Source organism: Ciconia boyciana, chromosome 5, assembly GCF_034638445.1.
Source record: "Ciconia boyciana chromosome 5, ASM3463844v1, whole genome shotgun sequence".
Classification (NCBI taxonomy): Eukaryota; Metazoa; Chordata; class Aves; order Ciconiiformes; family Ciconiidae; genus Ciconia; species Ciconia boyciana.
The window spans coordinates 71,600,622-71,618,479 of NC_132938.1; the positions used below are offsets into that span (position 1 = coordinate 71,600,622).

At 36.9% G+C, this 17,858-nt stretch overlaps 1 protein-coding gene across 2 annotated transcripts in view; it reads right to left on the minus strand.

Moving 5' to 3' along the window:
• Positions 1–17,858, minus strand: part of NAA15 (N-alpha-acetyltransferase 15, NatA auxiliary subunit) — a 40,444-nt gene that overhangs the window by 13,921 nt on the left and 8,665 nt on the right. For both annotated transcript variants that reach the window (XM_072861303.1, XM_072861302.1), the window contains exons 2-12: positions 12,433–12,517; positions 11,436–11,540; positions 10,562–10,719; positions 7,909–8,043; positions 7,585–7,738; positions 5,119–5,238; positions 4,351–4,446; positions 4,108–4,214; positions 3,615–3,687; positions 1,645–1,814; positions 822–974 (exon numbers count right to left, since the gene is read on the minus strand). In XM_072861303.1, the coding sequence (XP_072717404.1) occupies positions 822–974; positions 1,645–1,814; positions 3,615–3,687; positions 4,108–4,214; positions 4,351–4,446; positions 5,119–5,238; positions 7,585–7,738; positions 7,909–8,043; positions 10,562–10,719; positions 11,436–11,540; positions 12,433–12,517 (1,356 nt within the window). The remainder of the gene's footprint in view (positions 1–821; positions 975–1,644; positions 1,815–3,614; positions 3,688–4,107; positions 4,215–4,350; positions 4,447–5,118; positions 5,239–7,584; positions 7,739–7,908; positions 8,044–10,561; positions 10,720–11,435; positions 11,541–12,432; positions 12,518–17,858) is intronic.

The window sequence follows — 17,858 nt, forward strand, 5'->3', positions numbered from 1 at the left end:
CACAAAAATCCTTCAACTTTCCCCTTACAAATACCCCCCTCCCTGTTCAACCTACCTTACTCCAGGTTTCTCCTGCTCTTCAAGAGAGAAGAGAAAAATGGGACAACAAACAAAAAAGGCTTTACTTCTGCAGGTAGGTTCCAATAGCTTGTTGCCTGCCTCCCACTGACAACACATAAATGGTATTGCCAGTATTCTAACACTATCATTTGCCAAATATTCTGGAAAGACTCCATTGAGCTGTTTTGACTTTGTTATGAAAGAATAACAGCAAGAGAAATCAATTAAAAAAAGTAACTAAGCTGTGAGACCAATATGCAGCTTCCCTTCATCACTGTTAAACATGGCCATGAAAGCTTGTTCACAAAAGGAAGACATCTCAGAAAGCCTCTCACCACACAGAAATTTTGTTCCAAGAGACATCTGAATTCTCTAACTTACTACCATTAGAAAAAAATAAGAGACATAGGCAACTTTATCAGATCTTTCAAGGATCCTATAGAACCAACAGTAAACCCAAAGACTACTTTGAAAAAATAATTTTCTGAGAAGTTCTCTCTAAAACTGACATGCTGTATTTTTCGTACCTGGCAAAAATGATAAAATCCAAGCTTTAGAGTTTTCACTTAATACTATGGAATCATGCTTATCCAAGATTAATTCAAACCCTGGTATTGACTACCATTAGTGAAGCAAGCAATCATAGTTGCTCTGAAACAGAACTTAAAGAGTAAAGGGGAGTGGAAAGTTAACACAAAAAGTTATTCCACAAGGGATTAGGCCCACGTTATTCAAAAGAGCTATAGTTAAAAGCAACAAACCCTTGTAAACTTAGAACACATTTCTTCTGCTTCTTTAATGGAGTTTGCTTTCAACATATATTTTGCACATTTGGAGTTGATAAATCTGTCTGCTGTGTCCAAAGCCTGAGCCTCATCCATCCACCTTGCAGCTTCTTTAATATTTCCAGCATGCTTAAAGAGATAGAAATTCAAGTTAGATTAAGTAATTATAAAACACGCATGTTTTATCTACTCACTGTTTAATATAATTAGTTTTTTAGACATTTTTTAATAAATAACTTTCTTCAGGAAAGCAAAATACCTTTAAAGAAAAAAAGCAGAAAAATTACTTCCCCTCATTATGGAATTACAGGTCTTTTGGCACTAGACGTTTTTCCTGAAAATCCTTAAAGGACACTTTGGATAATGCCATTCTGATAACAATACCATAGCGTAGTTGAGAAATTATTTTTAAGTAGTTAAAAAAACGGGGGGTAAGAACAGGCGAAAGACATTTATAACATCAACTAAATTTATTAGTGTGATTTTTAATATGAAAAATATAATTGTAAGCTGAGAATTCACATTGTGCAGTATGTTTGTCCTTTATTGACGTAAAAATCTTCATAGGGGCTTATTCACATGTGGTAAAAAACCCGAGTAGCCAACCACCACCCTTATCTAGAAACTCACTAAAATCCACTAAGTCATTTTCCATGGATTATCCATGTGTCTTGCTTAATACAATCTTAACACTTCAATGTTCACATCAAAAACATTACAGGGAAGTATAAGCATATGTAAAATTCTTCCATCATAACAAACAAATAACCTCTGGTCACTAAGAAGAAGTCAAACTTACCTTATAGATTTTTGCCTTCACAAGGAAGAGTTCTATCAAAGTGGGAGTACTTTCTATAGCAGCATTTATATATTCTAGAGCCAGCGATGGCTGTCCAATTTTATCATAATGTTGAGCCAAATAATATTGGACCCAGAGTAAAGTGGTTGGAGGTTCTTCTTTACCATCATCTGGAGGGATAAAAATGGAGGGAGTTCTTTTGTTCAGTTTATTAAAACAACATGCCAGAAGCAGAGTGCTACAAATATAGCCACTGAAGTTAATTCTGACTCTATCAGGCTGTCAAAACAGACCTGGGAGTGTTTTCAAACATCTGGGGCCAGGTAAGTCCATTAACTTTTAAGTCTATGTTTTGACAAGACCTGAGCATATACTGTTTGTTCCCTTCTCATAGTGTGGTTTTAAGGGAAAGGAAAAGGAAAAGTGAGTTAGGGGTCAGAAGGGAGTTGCATTTTGTTCCAACTAGTCCCTTAATGCAGCTTAGTGCATGATGCAGAGTTCTTATTTAAAACTGTTTTAGATGAAGGGTATAGCAAAGAGTCCTGCTAAACACAAGTGTTGCACAGTAACAATGTAGAAGGATTTCAGTACCTTCAGCATTTACATGTTTTCAACCCACAAAATTGAATATTTTTTTAAACAGGCTGTCTGTTCCAAACCGTAGCTTTAAAAAGATTTTCTGTATCTACCTTTGACAAATGTATCATCACTGTTCGCCTAAATGTATCCTAGAAAACATTCCTATACACAAGTCAGTTTCGAAAGTTAGAGAGCTCTGTTTGAAATCCAAAATACTACTGAAGTCTTAAAAGCTCATCTCACTACTCAATTTTGACTACAAAGCATAGCACCTTGCAGGGGGGGAAAAAGGGTGTGGGGGCTCTAGTCCTGACAAAATGTTCTAGTTCTTCAGTTTATAGTATAACTTAACCATGCAATTATATGCATTTGTTCATTTTAAGGTAGCGGAAAATTGTTTATTTGAATGAAATTTAATATCAAAGCAAATATTGAACTGAAATAACAGTAAGCCATTTCCTTAAACCAGAAAAGCACAACTGTGCTTGAAAGGCTTGAACAAATTCAAACAGGTATTGAGTGGCTATATTGTAGCCTATAGCATTAAATTCAAGGGAAAAGTGTAACAGGCAACTTAGATGAGAATTTCATAATGAAGTATTGCATTCTGAAAAGGAGGAAAATAACAGGTTATAACTTCAATAAAAATGTCTTTAATAATTAGGATTATCCTGTAAAGTTTTAGCGTATATTGTCATTCATACTGTCTTGATTATTACACCATTATAATCCATCCACCAAAATTTCAAGACTATTCTCTGTTGATATTCTATGCAGAAAAGTTTTTTCTTGGAGATTTTCTGTTACAAAGCTGTTGGGCAAATGACTAAAAAAACATCATAAAGCTACCAGAGAGGAAACTATGAAGGCTGGATTCAATACATGTAGAACCATACCTCACAACAAAACAATTGTCAGTCAAAACCTGGAAAATGTTTAACTCTCAAACGAAACCCTCAAGAACACAAAACGTAGCCCCCACCAAAAGCTCCAAAACCCCCTCCCCCTGAAGACTGTGCTATCAGTATCTGTTCCTTTTTGTTTGACATTTCTGCAATTAAAGATTTAACATAACTTTCAAATTTCAGTTTCCTGGACAATTATAAACTCAAGCCTTGAAAATAGAATACTTGAACTCAAAACTGCAAAGAGATGATTGAATTTGTGGATCAGCAAAACTTGTAGAACATGTGACTAGATTTTGAGTAGAGACTTTATATTTGACAGCTTAAATCCATTCTAAGGATGGCTATGGTTCATTCTGTGTTGGGGTGGGGGGGAACCCCATCATCTCAATTTCTCCACTCCCCACTGATTCCCTGCCTCTGAATGGTCACCTAATGCTTACACCAGGCACTGCTTCCATGAAGTATGCCAGTCTTAGCACTCACCATTTGGGTTAAATAACCTGCAGCTTCTTAGAGAGGTTTCATAACCTATCACGAGCTCTTCTATGATTGCCACCTACACATGCAAGACAAGACAAGACAAAAAAAAAAAAAATCTGTGGGCAAGATGGCATTTTATTTCAACTTGAACTACTTGGTGTTACCCAAACTAGTTATTTTTGGTAAGAGAATTCTGCAATATCCTAAATTACAATACATATGGGAATGCACTCAATCTCATCTCTCTTTTTAACAAATTAAGGCCAAGCCTCCCTCGGTTAACACTTACGCAGCTTATACTTAAGTAAATCTTAGTTTTCTACATTTACCAACTTGGCACAAGGCTATGTATGCTTGTACTTGATTTTTTCTAGATATACTAGGCCATAATAAACAGTGCTGATGGAGTGAGCACTGAAGAAAAAAGTTTCTTCATCTCTTTAACGCATCACAGCTACTAGGTAGATCATGTAAAAAGTGGGGGGAAAAAACCTACCTTCTCCTTGTCTTTATATAATGACCTCAAAGTATTGAAGACCGGTGGGCAACCTTTGCTGAAATTCATCCTTAGAAACTTGTCCAGACATTCCTTAAACTTTTCACCTTGAGAGGAAAAAGACCTGTTGATTTTGTTTTACCACACATTACTTGTCAATTGCAGACTGTTTATGCTGTTAAAATATTAGTATCTAAGAAACATGAGTGTTGATCACTACCTGCTCAGCAAAAATGCACTTACCCGACAAAAAGTTTAATGGTAATCTTCTTGGAACTAGTCCCCTTGGGTATTTAGTCCAGGCCTCTTCATAGATCTTTAGCCTCTCCATCATATTAGCTGGAACAGAATTTTACAGTTTACTTTTTCCTTCCTTTTTGGCAAGGAGGGAAGAGGGGGCAGGGAGTGATTTGTATCTGGTTAAAAAAAGAATCAGAATATAGAGCAACTAATGGCTATATACTTCCTAAAGAACACTAATTTCCATTTTATTCTTTTAAAAACTGCTGTACTAAATGATTTCAGGTACTCAGTACCTGTAAATTCCTCTTCCAGCAGTGGAAGACTAACTGCTTATCTCTCATCTTAAAAAGAGTTCCTGCTAAAACGTTGAACAAAGAAAACCATTCAGGAGAACCATCCCTGTTTTTCTAAAACCTGTATTACCTACAACATAAGATTAAGATAACAGAGACAGTAAAAGAAAAATTCTAAATCAAAACTGTCTTCTAAGAAATAACTCTCTTCTTTCAACCATGCATAAAGATTACTGCATTTTTTTGTCATTTTGGTTTTAAATAAGACATGCTAACAACAGCACAAGAAATACTTCCAGCCTTTCTTAAAAAGTCCCATTAGGACAATATGTACACACTATGACTAAAAAGCAAAACTTAAATGAGGATATTTTTAAATAATAGTTTTATTATTTAAAACAATACAAGTTTGACAAATATCTAAATTCCAAATGTGCAAGAACAGCTTATTTACTACAACATATCAAATCATTACCTGGTTTAAGTGCCTTTTCTAGGCCTTTGTAGTAGGCCCAGTTTTCAGGATTTCTTTCTTGCAGTCCTTTGTAGACTTCAACTGCTTCTTCAAGTCTGCCAAGCTGAAGCAGGAGTTCTCCTGTGTGAAATCCAAGAAGTTTTAAATTAAGGTAACAAGAAGCAGTGTAATATTAATCACTCTACTGTAAAAGATTAGACAATCCTTAACACCATGTAGATTCCAATTTCTTAGAAAAAAATGATCACAGTGGCATCACAAACTAGCTGACAGATATGCTTTTACTTTGACAATAGGTGCAATTACAATAACATTCTACAACTCAGCCAGTAACTCTTGAAACTTACTTGAAAATTTAATGTTAAAGGCAAGATGCATGTGGTTTTTTTCCTCACTTACTGAAGTGACTGGTTACTTTAAGCACAGTTTTTACTACAGAAGGCAATTAAAAGCAGTACACAGTATTTCATGTATATAGCATCTTGAATACCAAATTGAAATTGCTGAGCTGCAAATAAAAGACTGGTTCTTCATTCTGGTATTTCATAAAACTAACTTCAATGTTTTAAATCAAGCCATTGATCTGATTAATGAATTCTCAAGATTCTGCAAGCAAGTTTCCTTTTAATGATACTTCATTACAAGATATAACTGTTAAAAGTAAAGTCTAGATCTAACAACTGTATAGAGCATCTTTGCTGATGTTGGAGTTGGAGCAAAAGTCAATTTCCCATTTCACAACGGGAAACCGTATTTTACAAAGCTTTGCTATTGGCAAGTGTTAGGCACTGAAAGATTACACATCAGAGGTGATACAGTGTCATTCTAGATTAAGGTAAGATTTTCTCATCCGGTTTCAAGAGGAAAATGTGTCAGCATTACCTCTCTTCTTCCCTACATCATGCAACTGACATGTAATTTTGTTAAGAGATGCTGCTTCCCACAGATAGGATAAGTTGAGGACTACATGCAGTATCTAATGCCATCAATAGTTCACTCACTGAGAATGACAGAATCTGGGCAATAAACCTAAATTCTTTCTCTGAGGTGAAAGTTATAATTTTTATCTAATGGTGGCAAATGCCAATACTATTTTCAGTGTTTCTCAGTAGGACTTCATCCACAATGGCTTTTGCACATGCACTTAAAATTCGTAGACAACACTCATTTATTAGCAGGCTTTCCTGTAGTATGCACAGCAGCTACGCTAGGCCTAACAACACAACAGGAGCTGTGCCCAAAAAAATTGATCAGTTGCACCCTGTTGAAAGCGCACAGACTGCAAAGAGTATTTCCATCCTTTTTTCTGGTAACTTGCTAGAAGGTTTTGGGTTTGGGGTTTTTTTGTGTGTGTGTGAAGTCCTATTTGAAAATCCTATTTCAGTACCAGCCTCGGACCTTCATCAAAAACTCAAGAACACATAGTATGTCAAAAGATCTTTCAGATAAAAGGTAAGTCATAAACACCCCCCCCCAAACCAAAACTCCCGCTACTATGTCTGAAAAATGGTCTCTGACAGTGTAATCCCTACATCCATTTCCATTTATATGCAAACCAAGTAACATATTCAGCAACAGTGGAGAGTCGCCTGCAATCATTCTCCTTGAGGAAGTACCACACACCTTCCATAACACTGTCACTACTCAATTCCTAGGTTCTTTTTGCAAGACAGCGAGATTACCGTTAGTGGGAATAGGGAGCTACCTACAACATCTACATGAGTAATATTATAGAGTAAAAAGATTTATTCTCTTTGCTTCAAGCAATCATCCAAAGAGATTCCAGTGTGGGCCACAAACAAAGAGTACCTTCGATATATTGGAAGTTTCACAGAAGGACTCTACAAGCATCAAGCAGAAGAGGAACGAAACATGCTTTGAAAAAGTGCACCTCTTAATAGAGCTGTAAGAATGAACCTCTATCACTCTGCAATTCCAGCTATGGAATATAAGATACAGTATTATATTGCTCTTATAATATTACACACTAATAATACAATAACAGAAGCCTACGTTGGGTTGCTCAGCTAAAGGGCCTATTTCCATACACTGCAAGAATGACCGAGTATAATAATTTAAAGCCTTCTACTTTGACAAAGATGACTCTGCCCTTTCAGCAAGTGGTCTCCCTGTCAGGACCACCATCAAAGCTATAATAGCATGGGTCTGGGTACGCTACCCAAACAGGATTTCAGTACATCAATTCAGGATCACCTGTCTGAAATGCCGATCAGCTCAAAAGTTTCAGAACAGTACGTCTGTACTCTATCGACTTCGTATCAACCTGGGAGAAGAGTATGATAGGCACCAAACAGCTGCAAGACAAGCAGTCCTTTACCACAGCAGAATTAAATAAATTAATCTAAAACCAAATCAAAGATGAAGTTCCAAAAGATGGGAAAAGCTGTCAGTACAGGCATTCCATTGTACACTATGCATTTAAATGTACCTTCAAAAAACAATTACCTTTCGTTTCTTCAACGGCCAGTTTATCACAGATCTGCTTTTCGTAGGTACAAAGATGCTCCAAGGCTTCTTTATATAGTCCTGCCTCCCGGAGGACTTGATTTTGATACAACAGCAGTTCGCTGTACTCATAGTCCACTTTATCAGGTGATGTCTACATAGGAAAGCAAGATGCATGAGGAAGTTCAGCCTTCTAGAATGCATTTGGGATTTAATTCATTTGACTAAAGAAACTGCATAAAGTTTTCACATCATGAAAGGAAGCGGTATTTTATTTTTGGCTTAAGCAGCAATCCATACAGGAATTTCATGTTTTCCTCTTACCTGCTGTGTCTTCCTAAATTCCTCTAAAATTTTTGCTGCCATTTCATAGTCTTCCAGCAGATGGTAAGCAATAGCATAACCAATCCACGATGCTCGCTGTGCAGGTCGGAGCTGAAGCAACTGGTATCTTGTTTCCTGAAAAAAAGTAGCTACTAATTTTCCTGACTTTCTTCTGATGCTCTGTAGAATCCATTATGCAATACTCTGTCTTCAGTATTCCAATATTTAAGGAATGTAACTAAAAATTAGTTTTCTATATGCAAATTGTTTGTTTGTTTTTTAAATCAAAACAAAGAATAAACTTTAAAACACTATGATGGTCTTGACTGAATGAAAAAAAGACCCCCACACAAAATAACACATCATGTCCAATTGAATACTGATGAGTCAGACTAACTTTGTTAATGTATGACACACATGCTTTTCCTGTCTTACTGCTTATGAACAGAATGCAATTAAGGATACTTTGGTTTGAGATGCAGGAACATTTACTATATACTGGTGTTTCAAATCCACCTTGGAAGTACATATGTATTAAGTCATTACAAGTGTTGTTAGGCAAAATAGGTCACGCAAGTGCATCCCTATTCTTTGGTAAGAAGATAATTACAGTTGGAAGATACAACAGATTTGCTTGGTATTGTGCTGTTTTAATCTGAGGGAAAAGTTATTACTTGTTTTGTTACAGACTCCTGAAAGGCATCTTCAAGTAATTTAAAATAAAGGAAAAAAGTTACTACCTACTAAAAAAGCCCAAACAGTCAGAAGAAAGGGTTAACAAAGAACTAAAACTAGTTACAGCAGTTTGATTAGAATGAAGATCACTCTAAATATTATAAAGTAGGAGAGGGTGGAAGTTAAGGTGAAGGAAAAAAAAAACCAACGAAAAAGCAAAAAACCCATAACCTTATTCCCAGTTTTGAGTGTAAATTCACATTCTTCAGAAACTACCACATGATCAGTATTATGCATTTGTATTCACATTTACCCAGAGGCCAAGAGAACACACATTTGCAAATTAATTTTGGCACCTATGCTAAGTTTTGGCTACCTTGTCTCAGCAAGAGAGGAGTCAAATTTCTAAATTACTAATATGAAAAAAACAGTGATTAAGAAATGTCCTAACTCAGCAATAAGTTCACTGAGGACCTATGTTAGCTGATGGTTCCACATGGCTCTGAGAACAAAACTTGTTCTTAGCATACTAACATTACCCTAATTTGAAAAGGAAATAATCTACGAAGAGACCAACTAATGTGTTTTAACAACCACAACTTTAAAGGTGCAAGGAAACCCTGGAAAGATGAAAACCTGACATAAAATATTATCCGAAGTCTCTCGGGTAAAAAAATCTCAAAGATTTTTTTTTTTTTTTGGCAGAGAAAAGGAATACCTTATTACACCAGTCTGCATCAGCTGAAAAACAGACAAGTTTCCAGGCACAAAAATGTAATTTAGGAGGAACTAAGGGTTTGGGGTTTTTTTTCCAATTAATTAATGTTTGAATTATAAATACTTAGGGTGACCACTGTCGTCTTTCCCATTATGGCACAGTAAAAACCAAGCAAGTCTTCTATAGTCATTGTTCTGTCTAATCCTAAGTGAGCCATACATTGATCACAGGCAGCAACTACGACTTAGCTTGAACCACATAAACATCTCTGCAATATGCATACTAAACAGAAGCGACTACTTTTTAAGAAATGAAGGTATTGGCAAGCTAGACATCAGCTCACAATTCAAGAAGACAGAAAAAACCCAATCTAACTACATGAGGAGTAGCATTTGTAGAGAAGACAACAGAAAGTTTGTATTCCTCTTTACAGAAGTATCACAGCCATGACACTACCACCTCGTAATGGCTGGTTAGCATGAAACAACATCTCACACAGCAAATACAGACTACTGACACAAGGCAGCAAATAACTGGGTGCTGCAGTAACAGGCAGAAAGAGGGTTCCAATTTAAGTTACCAAATTGCATTCAGCTTTAGTACAAAATACATAGAAGAAAACAAGATAGTAATCTAAACATTTTGAGTATTAAAAATCAAGAAAGAAGAGGAATATTCAAGAGTTCTGACCCACAATCATACAGCTCACAGGAAATGTAAAGAAATATTTGGACCCAAAAGGTCACTAGTGCCCAGGTTGTCTGGGAAGCAAAATATGATGTTTCATGCAGCATAGTGCTTGCTTTGTATTGTTACCCACTGCCCAGAGAAAACTGGTGGCCACTGATTTAAAGGAGGAGGGATAGATGGTAAAAAGTTATTAAAAAATAGAAACTCCTTTCCCTGAATAACAGTCATCTTCTGAACACACTGTCTTTTACCCGCAGGAATCCTTCCAAGAAAATAATAAAAAGACCAGGGATTGTCTACAGCTGGATTATACAGCATTAAAAAAAAAGTAAGAGCAAACAATTCTGCGCTGAGCTGAAAAAGAATCATTTAATATGCCATTAAATCTGTATACTTTATAAAGATTGCTCAGTCGCACGTCTGCTTTTACTTTCATAAAGTATTGAGCAGCACATAGTTTTAACACTCTGGATCGAACTCTGTATATTTTTTTTAAAGTGTCATTAAACAATTTGCCACCTTTGCTGCAGTTCCCTAGAAGCTGATAATAAACGCAGTATGTACACTTACCCTGTAACCTTCAAGATCCCTCATTTGAATCTGTAGCAGAGAAAGATCTCTCAAGATTTGAAGATTGTCTTTGTCCCATTTCAGTGCATTTCTATAGCATTTGATAGCTTCGTCATACTTCTTGTCTGACCTCTGAAGAAGGCCATAGACATGCCAACCTGGAAAACTCTGTTAAGGATTCTACTGAATTTCAGCAGGGAGAAAACAGATCCAACATGTTAGTGACAGAACAGTTGGTAAAAAGCTCTTAGGCAGTTTTATAAATGGACAGTAACGTTATTACAATTCTTTTCCTCAGCTGCACAAAGAAACTGCTTGTGAACTGAAGACAGAGAACTGCTTGCCAGTTATATGTATAGGGTGCATATAATACACTGTAAACTGTACTTTTCGCATACTGGGGGAGGAAATCAAGCAATAGGATCTCTGAAAAGACCATCAGGCTTACTCAAACACATTTTTGAGTAAGGGCTTATATTAGACAACAGAAGTGCTTGCACTTCCTGCATTAAGTGTATGACAAGTCCTTATCAATGTAATGGCAACTACTAATGTTTTTAAAGCAAACCACATGCTTAAATGCCTAGTTCAGCCCACCACAAGTTTGTAGTTGCAGCTTAATGATAAAAAACCAACAACAAATAATGCAAGCCAGAATAATATTTGCGCTGTGACTGCAAGGATAGCTGCAAAGCATCTGCCCTTTGGATAGCTTAGACAAAATATTCTTATGTATTGGAAACAAAATTTAAAATTCTGAACTTACAGTTTGAAGTCTAATGGTATTGGCTTTTGTTGCAATTCTGTAAATCAAGCAGCTGTAGAAATAAACCTTTTCCACTGATAAGCAAAAGCCCTATTTCAAAAAGGATACAGACATGACTCTTCAAGTCATTCCTTAGGCCTCTACGCACAAGTTCATATGCTTCCTCTTTCTTCCCTAGACAGTTTAATGTTAGTCCTTTCATTGCCAAGGTTTCTTAAAAAAAGAATTAAATAAGTATCAGTTATTCATTTTCACAGGTTTTTAAGCTTAACATAGCAACTCTAAATATAGTATAAATGCAAATTTAGACTCAGTTAGCAGCATCAATGTTTTGCATTCTTTTTTCACATGGAAAACTATACTGGCAGATTATTCTCTTAAGTATATCATACACGACAATAAACTTTATGCATTACTTCCACCAAAAAGTGAAGCAGCATTTTATTTTAAAGGCACTAAAAACTGTCTGCTCTACAAACATTTTGAAGGGAGGTATTTTTTTTTTACTGTAAAGAGGCATTATAACTATTCAAGTATTTATTCACAACACTGAGGCTTCCACACATCCACCCATGCCGAACTAGTTGGCAAAGAAAATGAAACATTTCTGGACAGTGGAAAGAAACTCTCAACTCAGTAGTAAGAACCAACTGAAAATACAGCAAGGGACTACTACTTTTACGATAAGACTATTCCTTCAGAAAAAGTAGCAGACCACAGAGCTGACATACAGTGCTGAACAATATTCAATCTCTTCCTTTTGTCTTGCACTTCTACATGAGTGAATAACAATTTTCCCTGAGAAGTGATTTAAGCAACATACTTGTATTAAGAAACTTGCACCGTGCTATAATGACTATTAGACTTGCAGCATAAAGACATAGAATGGCAAGCTATGACTACTAACTACTGGTAACACCAGTCTTTAAAATTACAAATCTTACCAACAATAAGTGCTTAACATGGTGCAGGTTTCTGGACACTCTTGCTGCTTTACGGGCGAAAGGTTAACAATAAAGTGCTATAAATACTTATGAAACTTAGAAATTATTACTCTGTCTTAAAGTAGAGGGAAAAAACCAGCACATGCCATTTGAAAACTTACCTCCATGTTCTGCAAACTTTGGGTTAGAAAGGATCTGTTTACAGAACTTCAGCCCATTTCTATACTGCTTATGTTCATAACACCTCTGTTGAAGAAGAACAGAGTACATTTATTCAAAAAAATTAGAGTGAAAGTATTTCTGCACCCCGGAAATTAAGCATCAGTGCAGCTAGGTTTTTTAGAAAATGTACTAACACTTTAATGAACTGTGTTTAATGAGCTTCCTGTGCTTAAAAATTCTTTCCATCACCAGAAAAAAATAGCATATGTTAGTAAGAATACGAATTTAAATGTATAACTGAAGACACATTATCACACAGCAATTTCTCAGATAAGATATCACAGGAAGCATAAGTGCCTACAGAGACTCAACTTTCCTTTAACATAAAAGCAAACCTTATATCATAACATAACTTGGTAAGCATTCAACTCACTTTGGCTCAATTACCTTTCACAGAAACACCACGATGCAACCTCCAACAACCATACAGGCAGGAAAGAAATTAAATCATTGGAACTCAGCTTAAACTATCTCTGGAAGCAACTTCTTATGATCAATCTGAATACCACATATACCTCATACATACAAACTTTCAAAACTGGTATACACTAACATCACCTTGCCATACTGCAAATTAAAATATTCCTCTACGGTTTCATTAAATCCAACTCTAATAATTTGCTTGTATATGAGTCTCATTTCATTACGCAAGGCAACTGCAATGCAAAATGGCACACAGCATGAACTTTTAAAATCAGTTTTAGTATTTTACTTCTGTCAATCCACCCCCTGTGCTAATCTTTAAATAGAAGCCAAAGGAGGAAGAAGTAATGTTGCAAACACCTATTCATACACTTTAAGTCACCTAAGCAAATGCTAAGAATTTCTTAGGTTTCATTTTACTGTAATAGCAATGCCCCAACTTGAGTGTAAGAGTAAAGAAACACATGTTGCTTGAGCACAGACCCAGATGCTATGGTAACTAAGAAGTCAGGATCTCACTGACTCTACTTGACCAGTTCTGGTGGCAGGATGGCTGACAGGAGTGTAAAACTGGGTAACGGTCAACAGTTTTCAAGTCATCCTAAATAAGTTGTAGTTCGTAGTTGTATTTTCCTCCATCTGCTCCAAATTAACTATGCAAGAGCATTCATAAGCATGTATGGACACCATCTGTCCTCTAAGCACTCTCATCAAAAAAAGTTACGAGAGGCAGACCCAACAGGTCTTCCCATCAAGCAGAAAGGTCTAAAAATAAAACTTGAAAAAGTTACATGAATGTTATGGAAATGCTTAAAAAAGAAAATGACATATCTACCTCAACATCTCTGCTTTACGTTGCTTTGGCATCATGAAAGGTGCTGTTTAGAGTTCAGTTTTCTCTTCCAAAGCACGGATAGAAACACCAACAACAAACTTCAAAGGTGTAAAAAAACCCCAAAAACCTAGTATACCACTACGTGGAGATATTATTTTCTAGGTACTAAAGTCATACAGCTGAAATATCAAGGGTGAAGACCAAGAAGCATCACAAACCAAGGATCCTACTCCCCCTTACCCTGTCGCCACCATTTGGAGAAGAGAATCATAGGAAAGGAAAGAGGTGGAGGAGGAGGAGGAGGAAGATGCTCAGAGAGAGCATCCAAAGCAAGACGGACTCAAAGAGGAACATATCAACAAAAGAATGATAGAATGGTTTGGACTGGGAGGGACCTTCAAACATCATCTCATACAATGCCCCTGCCATGGGCAGGGACATCTTTCACTACATCAGGTTGCTCAAAGTCCTGTCCAACCTTGACTTTGAACACTTCCAAAAGACAACTCCCTCTATCACAAAGGACAGGAAAAGTTAGCAGGGCAACCACCTACGAAAGGAAGATTAAGGGTTAGGTAAGAGGAAATCTGTGTAGGCTTTTTTTTTAAAAAAAAAAAACTTGACTAGTTATTATTTACATCTTTTAGTCATTACCTGCTTTCAAGTAGCTGGCTGAGTCACTTTAATCAGCCACTGGTCAGAGCTGACAGAGAGCTTAGAGGTGACAACACAACAGGATCAAGCCTTTTTTTTTTTTTTTTAAATTGAAATCATCAGTCATAAAAGTTACCGCCCAGGCCTCCTCCCTGAAAACAGAACCACCATTTGCTCCCACCTAGGTAGGCGTGAAAGCAGCAAAACCTGTCACAAAAGTGGTGCCGCCACAGGAACTTAACACGTCTCCAGTGTAACTAAGGCACTGTCACAAGCAGAAGGGGTACTTTGGGGTTTCGCAATTTGCCTTTAAGTACAGCTGCTCAGATGCTGGCTATGAACGTGAAATCTTATCTCTAAACCGTTCCATTTTACATACGCTAACAACGAGTCTTTCACCTTGAAGTTTAAGGAAAGTCAGCCAAGATGGTATATATGCTAGAGACAGGAAATATTTGCACATAGATTTTTCTCAGGCTAATACAGAACTGACAGTACAAGGTACTTTGTTACAATTCTCAGTGAGTTTAGTCTGTTATAAATTCTCCCTTTAGGCTGCAGGGAGGAAAAATTTACAAGTTGATATCCACTTACATCTATAGAAAGGTTCCCATCAACTCAGAGAACACTGGGTAGGACCAATAAATTATCAGGAACCGATCATGTACTTGTATCACCTGAAGTACCAAATTAAGAACTAGCCATAGCTGCGTATATCCCCCAGCAAAGTATCATAGGTCTCCATTTTCAGGTGTTTCTAGATCAAGGCAAGTTTGAGTGATTTCCTATATACAATTTCTCCAACCTTTCAGGTTAATACTTTGAGCCTATTTCATTCTGTTAATGGAAAGTTTCAAATTGTGTCATTTTATGAGTTTCCTTATTCTATGCCTGTATTCTATGCACACACTGTATGTTTTGAACAATGGAAGGAAGGGAACAATGAAATCGAGGTCATGTTTTGTCCTTCTTCAGAAATGAAGAGATTGTTTCATCTAAGTGGGTCCAACAGCATCACTGAGATTCCACTACTTGAAGCCATGCATATACTTATCTCCTTCTCTAAAGAGGTTACGGACTAACAAGCTTAAATAAAGGTGTGAATGAGAGAGAAGGAAGTCAGGAATGCAGCATATGCCACCATGGCTGGTACAAACCTTGGTGAATCTGTGGCTTCAAGGAACAGAAACATGAAAGAAAAATCTTTTAAGAAAAAGGAGACAGCAAATATTGAAGAGGGGAAAGGAAGAACAAAAAGAATAACACAAGGAAAGATGAGCGTGAGTAATACATAGCCTGGGAGAGAAAATCCTTAAGGGAGTCAGTAGGTTCTGAGAAAGAGGAGAAAAATTAACCAGTAATAAAAATAATAATAATTAAAAAAAAAAAATCACAGAAGCAGGAATGGTGACATCTTAAGTATTCTTGGGACACAAAGATACAGGCTTGCTGGAAGCAGAAATGGTGTTCATCTGGGTAGTTTGTTTCCTCCCAGATGAATAGCTTGTAGTAGTCATTCCCAGGCCTCCGACCCTTACTTTGGGACAGCTGTTCTGCAGAACTAACATATTTCTCTGTTACAGAGCCCGCTAAAAAAGCGCAGTTGCCTCTCCTAAGCTAAACTCCTGCACATATACACTTTCAAAGCCAGCAGTCAGAGCCTGCTTGTGATGCTTGACAGACAAGTGCTCCAGCTATAGCTTGTGACATCATGCAACGAGAAAACATAAAAGCTAAACTTCTAAAAAGTAAGTTTAAGGCTAATGCTTTAAAAGAAAAGAATCTGACTGTCCATCAGCACTGAATCTCTATTACACATTTGCTGCCCTTCAAAGCTTTTCCTTTAATAAGTTACCAGATGTTTTAAGATATCTAACAAGCTTTTCTATACATGCTGTGGCCAGAATTACAGCCTACTCCAAACACACCAAGATTCTTTTTACACCCTTTAACTAATTTTCTATATTTATAGCAAGGAAATAGCACCTGCTTTAATACAATTCTACAAAGCATTAATAAGATGAGGCAGACAGAGTATGACTCCTTCAAAATCATTCAAGATCATAGCAGGTACGAGAGAATTTGCATTTGCACCACTCCCCCCCCATCAAGTCTTTATTCAGTGGATTTCAATGCATGGCGATTACTAGACAGAGACTGACAGTGAAATTATAAGGAACAGAGCTAGCCCATATTCTCTAGAATCCCAAGTCTGAGGTGGAGGGAGGACTCATGTTCTGGTGTTCAGATCCCTAAACTGTATTAGGGCATCTGTGCAGAATCAGTCTTTGGCCAGCAGGTGTCTTACATATACACATGCTCAGCATGCCAAGTGTGAATGAATTCCTCCACATTTCTTCCCTGATGGCTGCCATAAAGAAAGGTGAAAAGACTTCACTATTTACAGCTTACCTACATCTAGACAGCTAGCTGCCAGATGGAGTTTGTTTCCTCCTCTCCCCAGTTCTCCAGTTTTGAATCCTCCCTCTCTAGTGCATCTGCTTCCTAAACCTTGTTATCAAACCTACAGCTAGCGAATATGACTGACTTGGATTCGTAAGCAACTACTCCGGTTACCCACAAGGCCATACACAAGGGCCATGCTACTGATTATAGTTGTACTCCTAAGGGCTGCTGACAATAACGCAGAGATGACTTTTACCCAAGCTTAATTCAGCACTCTTTTCTTTACATATTGTATAAACAAATACATTTTCACAAGTGCATTTTAGAAATTTTACAGCTGTAAGTTTGAAATGTACAGAAGTAGGCTAATTGTTTGCTACCTGTAAGCAGGCTGCACATTTTACCTCTGATATATTCCTTCCCTCTCAAAATAGAGATTTTAATGGTCAAGTACATAAGTTTCCAACTAAAAAGCAAGGACAAAAGTCAAGTGCAGCATTTTGACATGCAGGTATGTATCTTAACATCAAATACACAGCACGTGGCAGACCAGATTCTGCCATTACACATGAAATACTTTGCACATATTCACTTCCAGAAGTGCAAATCCTCTTTATCACAAAGCAGTCTTCATGACCTGCAACCATTTAATAACTAAAGTAAATAATTTAATAGCCATCCCAACTTAAGTTTGCTGTTTGTAAGACATTTTATGATCACTACACCGCAGATTAAAGTGTCCTCTATGTTCAGTGACATCAATAGTTAACAACAGCTCTAACTCAGTATAACACCAGGAGTTACCATGGATCTCTACTAGAAGCTTCATAGCACAGTGAATATACACTGCCACCAGGTATGACTCAACTTAACCTAAGCAAAGAATCACCTAGATGAAAACACAGAAAGCAGAAAACTGCCTTTCTATCAGGGGCACTTGAGAAGATGCGTATGTCCAATCTAGCTGATTCAAGAGTGTTTTAAAACCATTCTGCAGTAGTAAAAAAAAAAAAAGTTTTGTAACAGTCCATCCAGGCTGGATTTTGC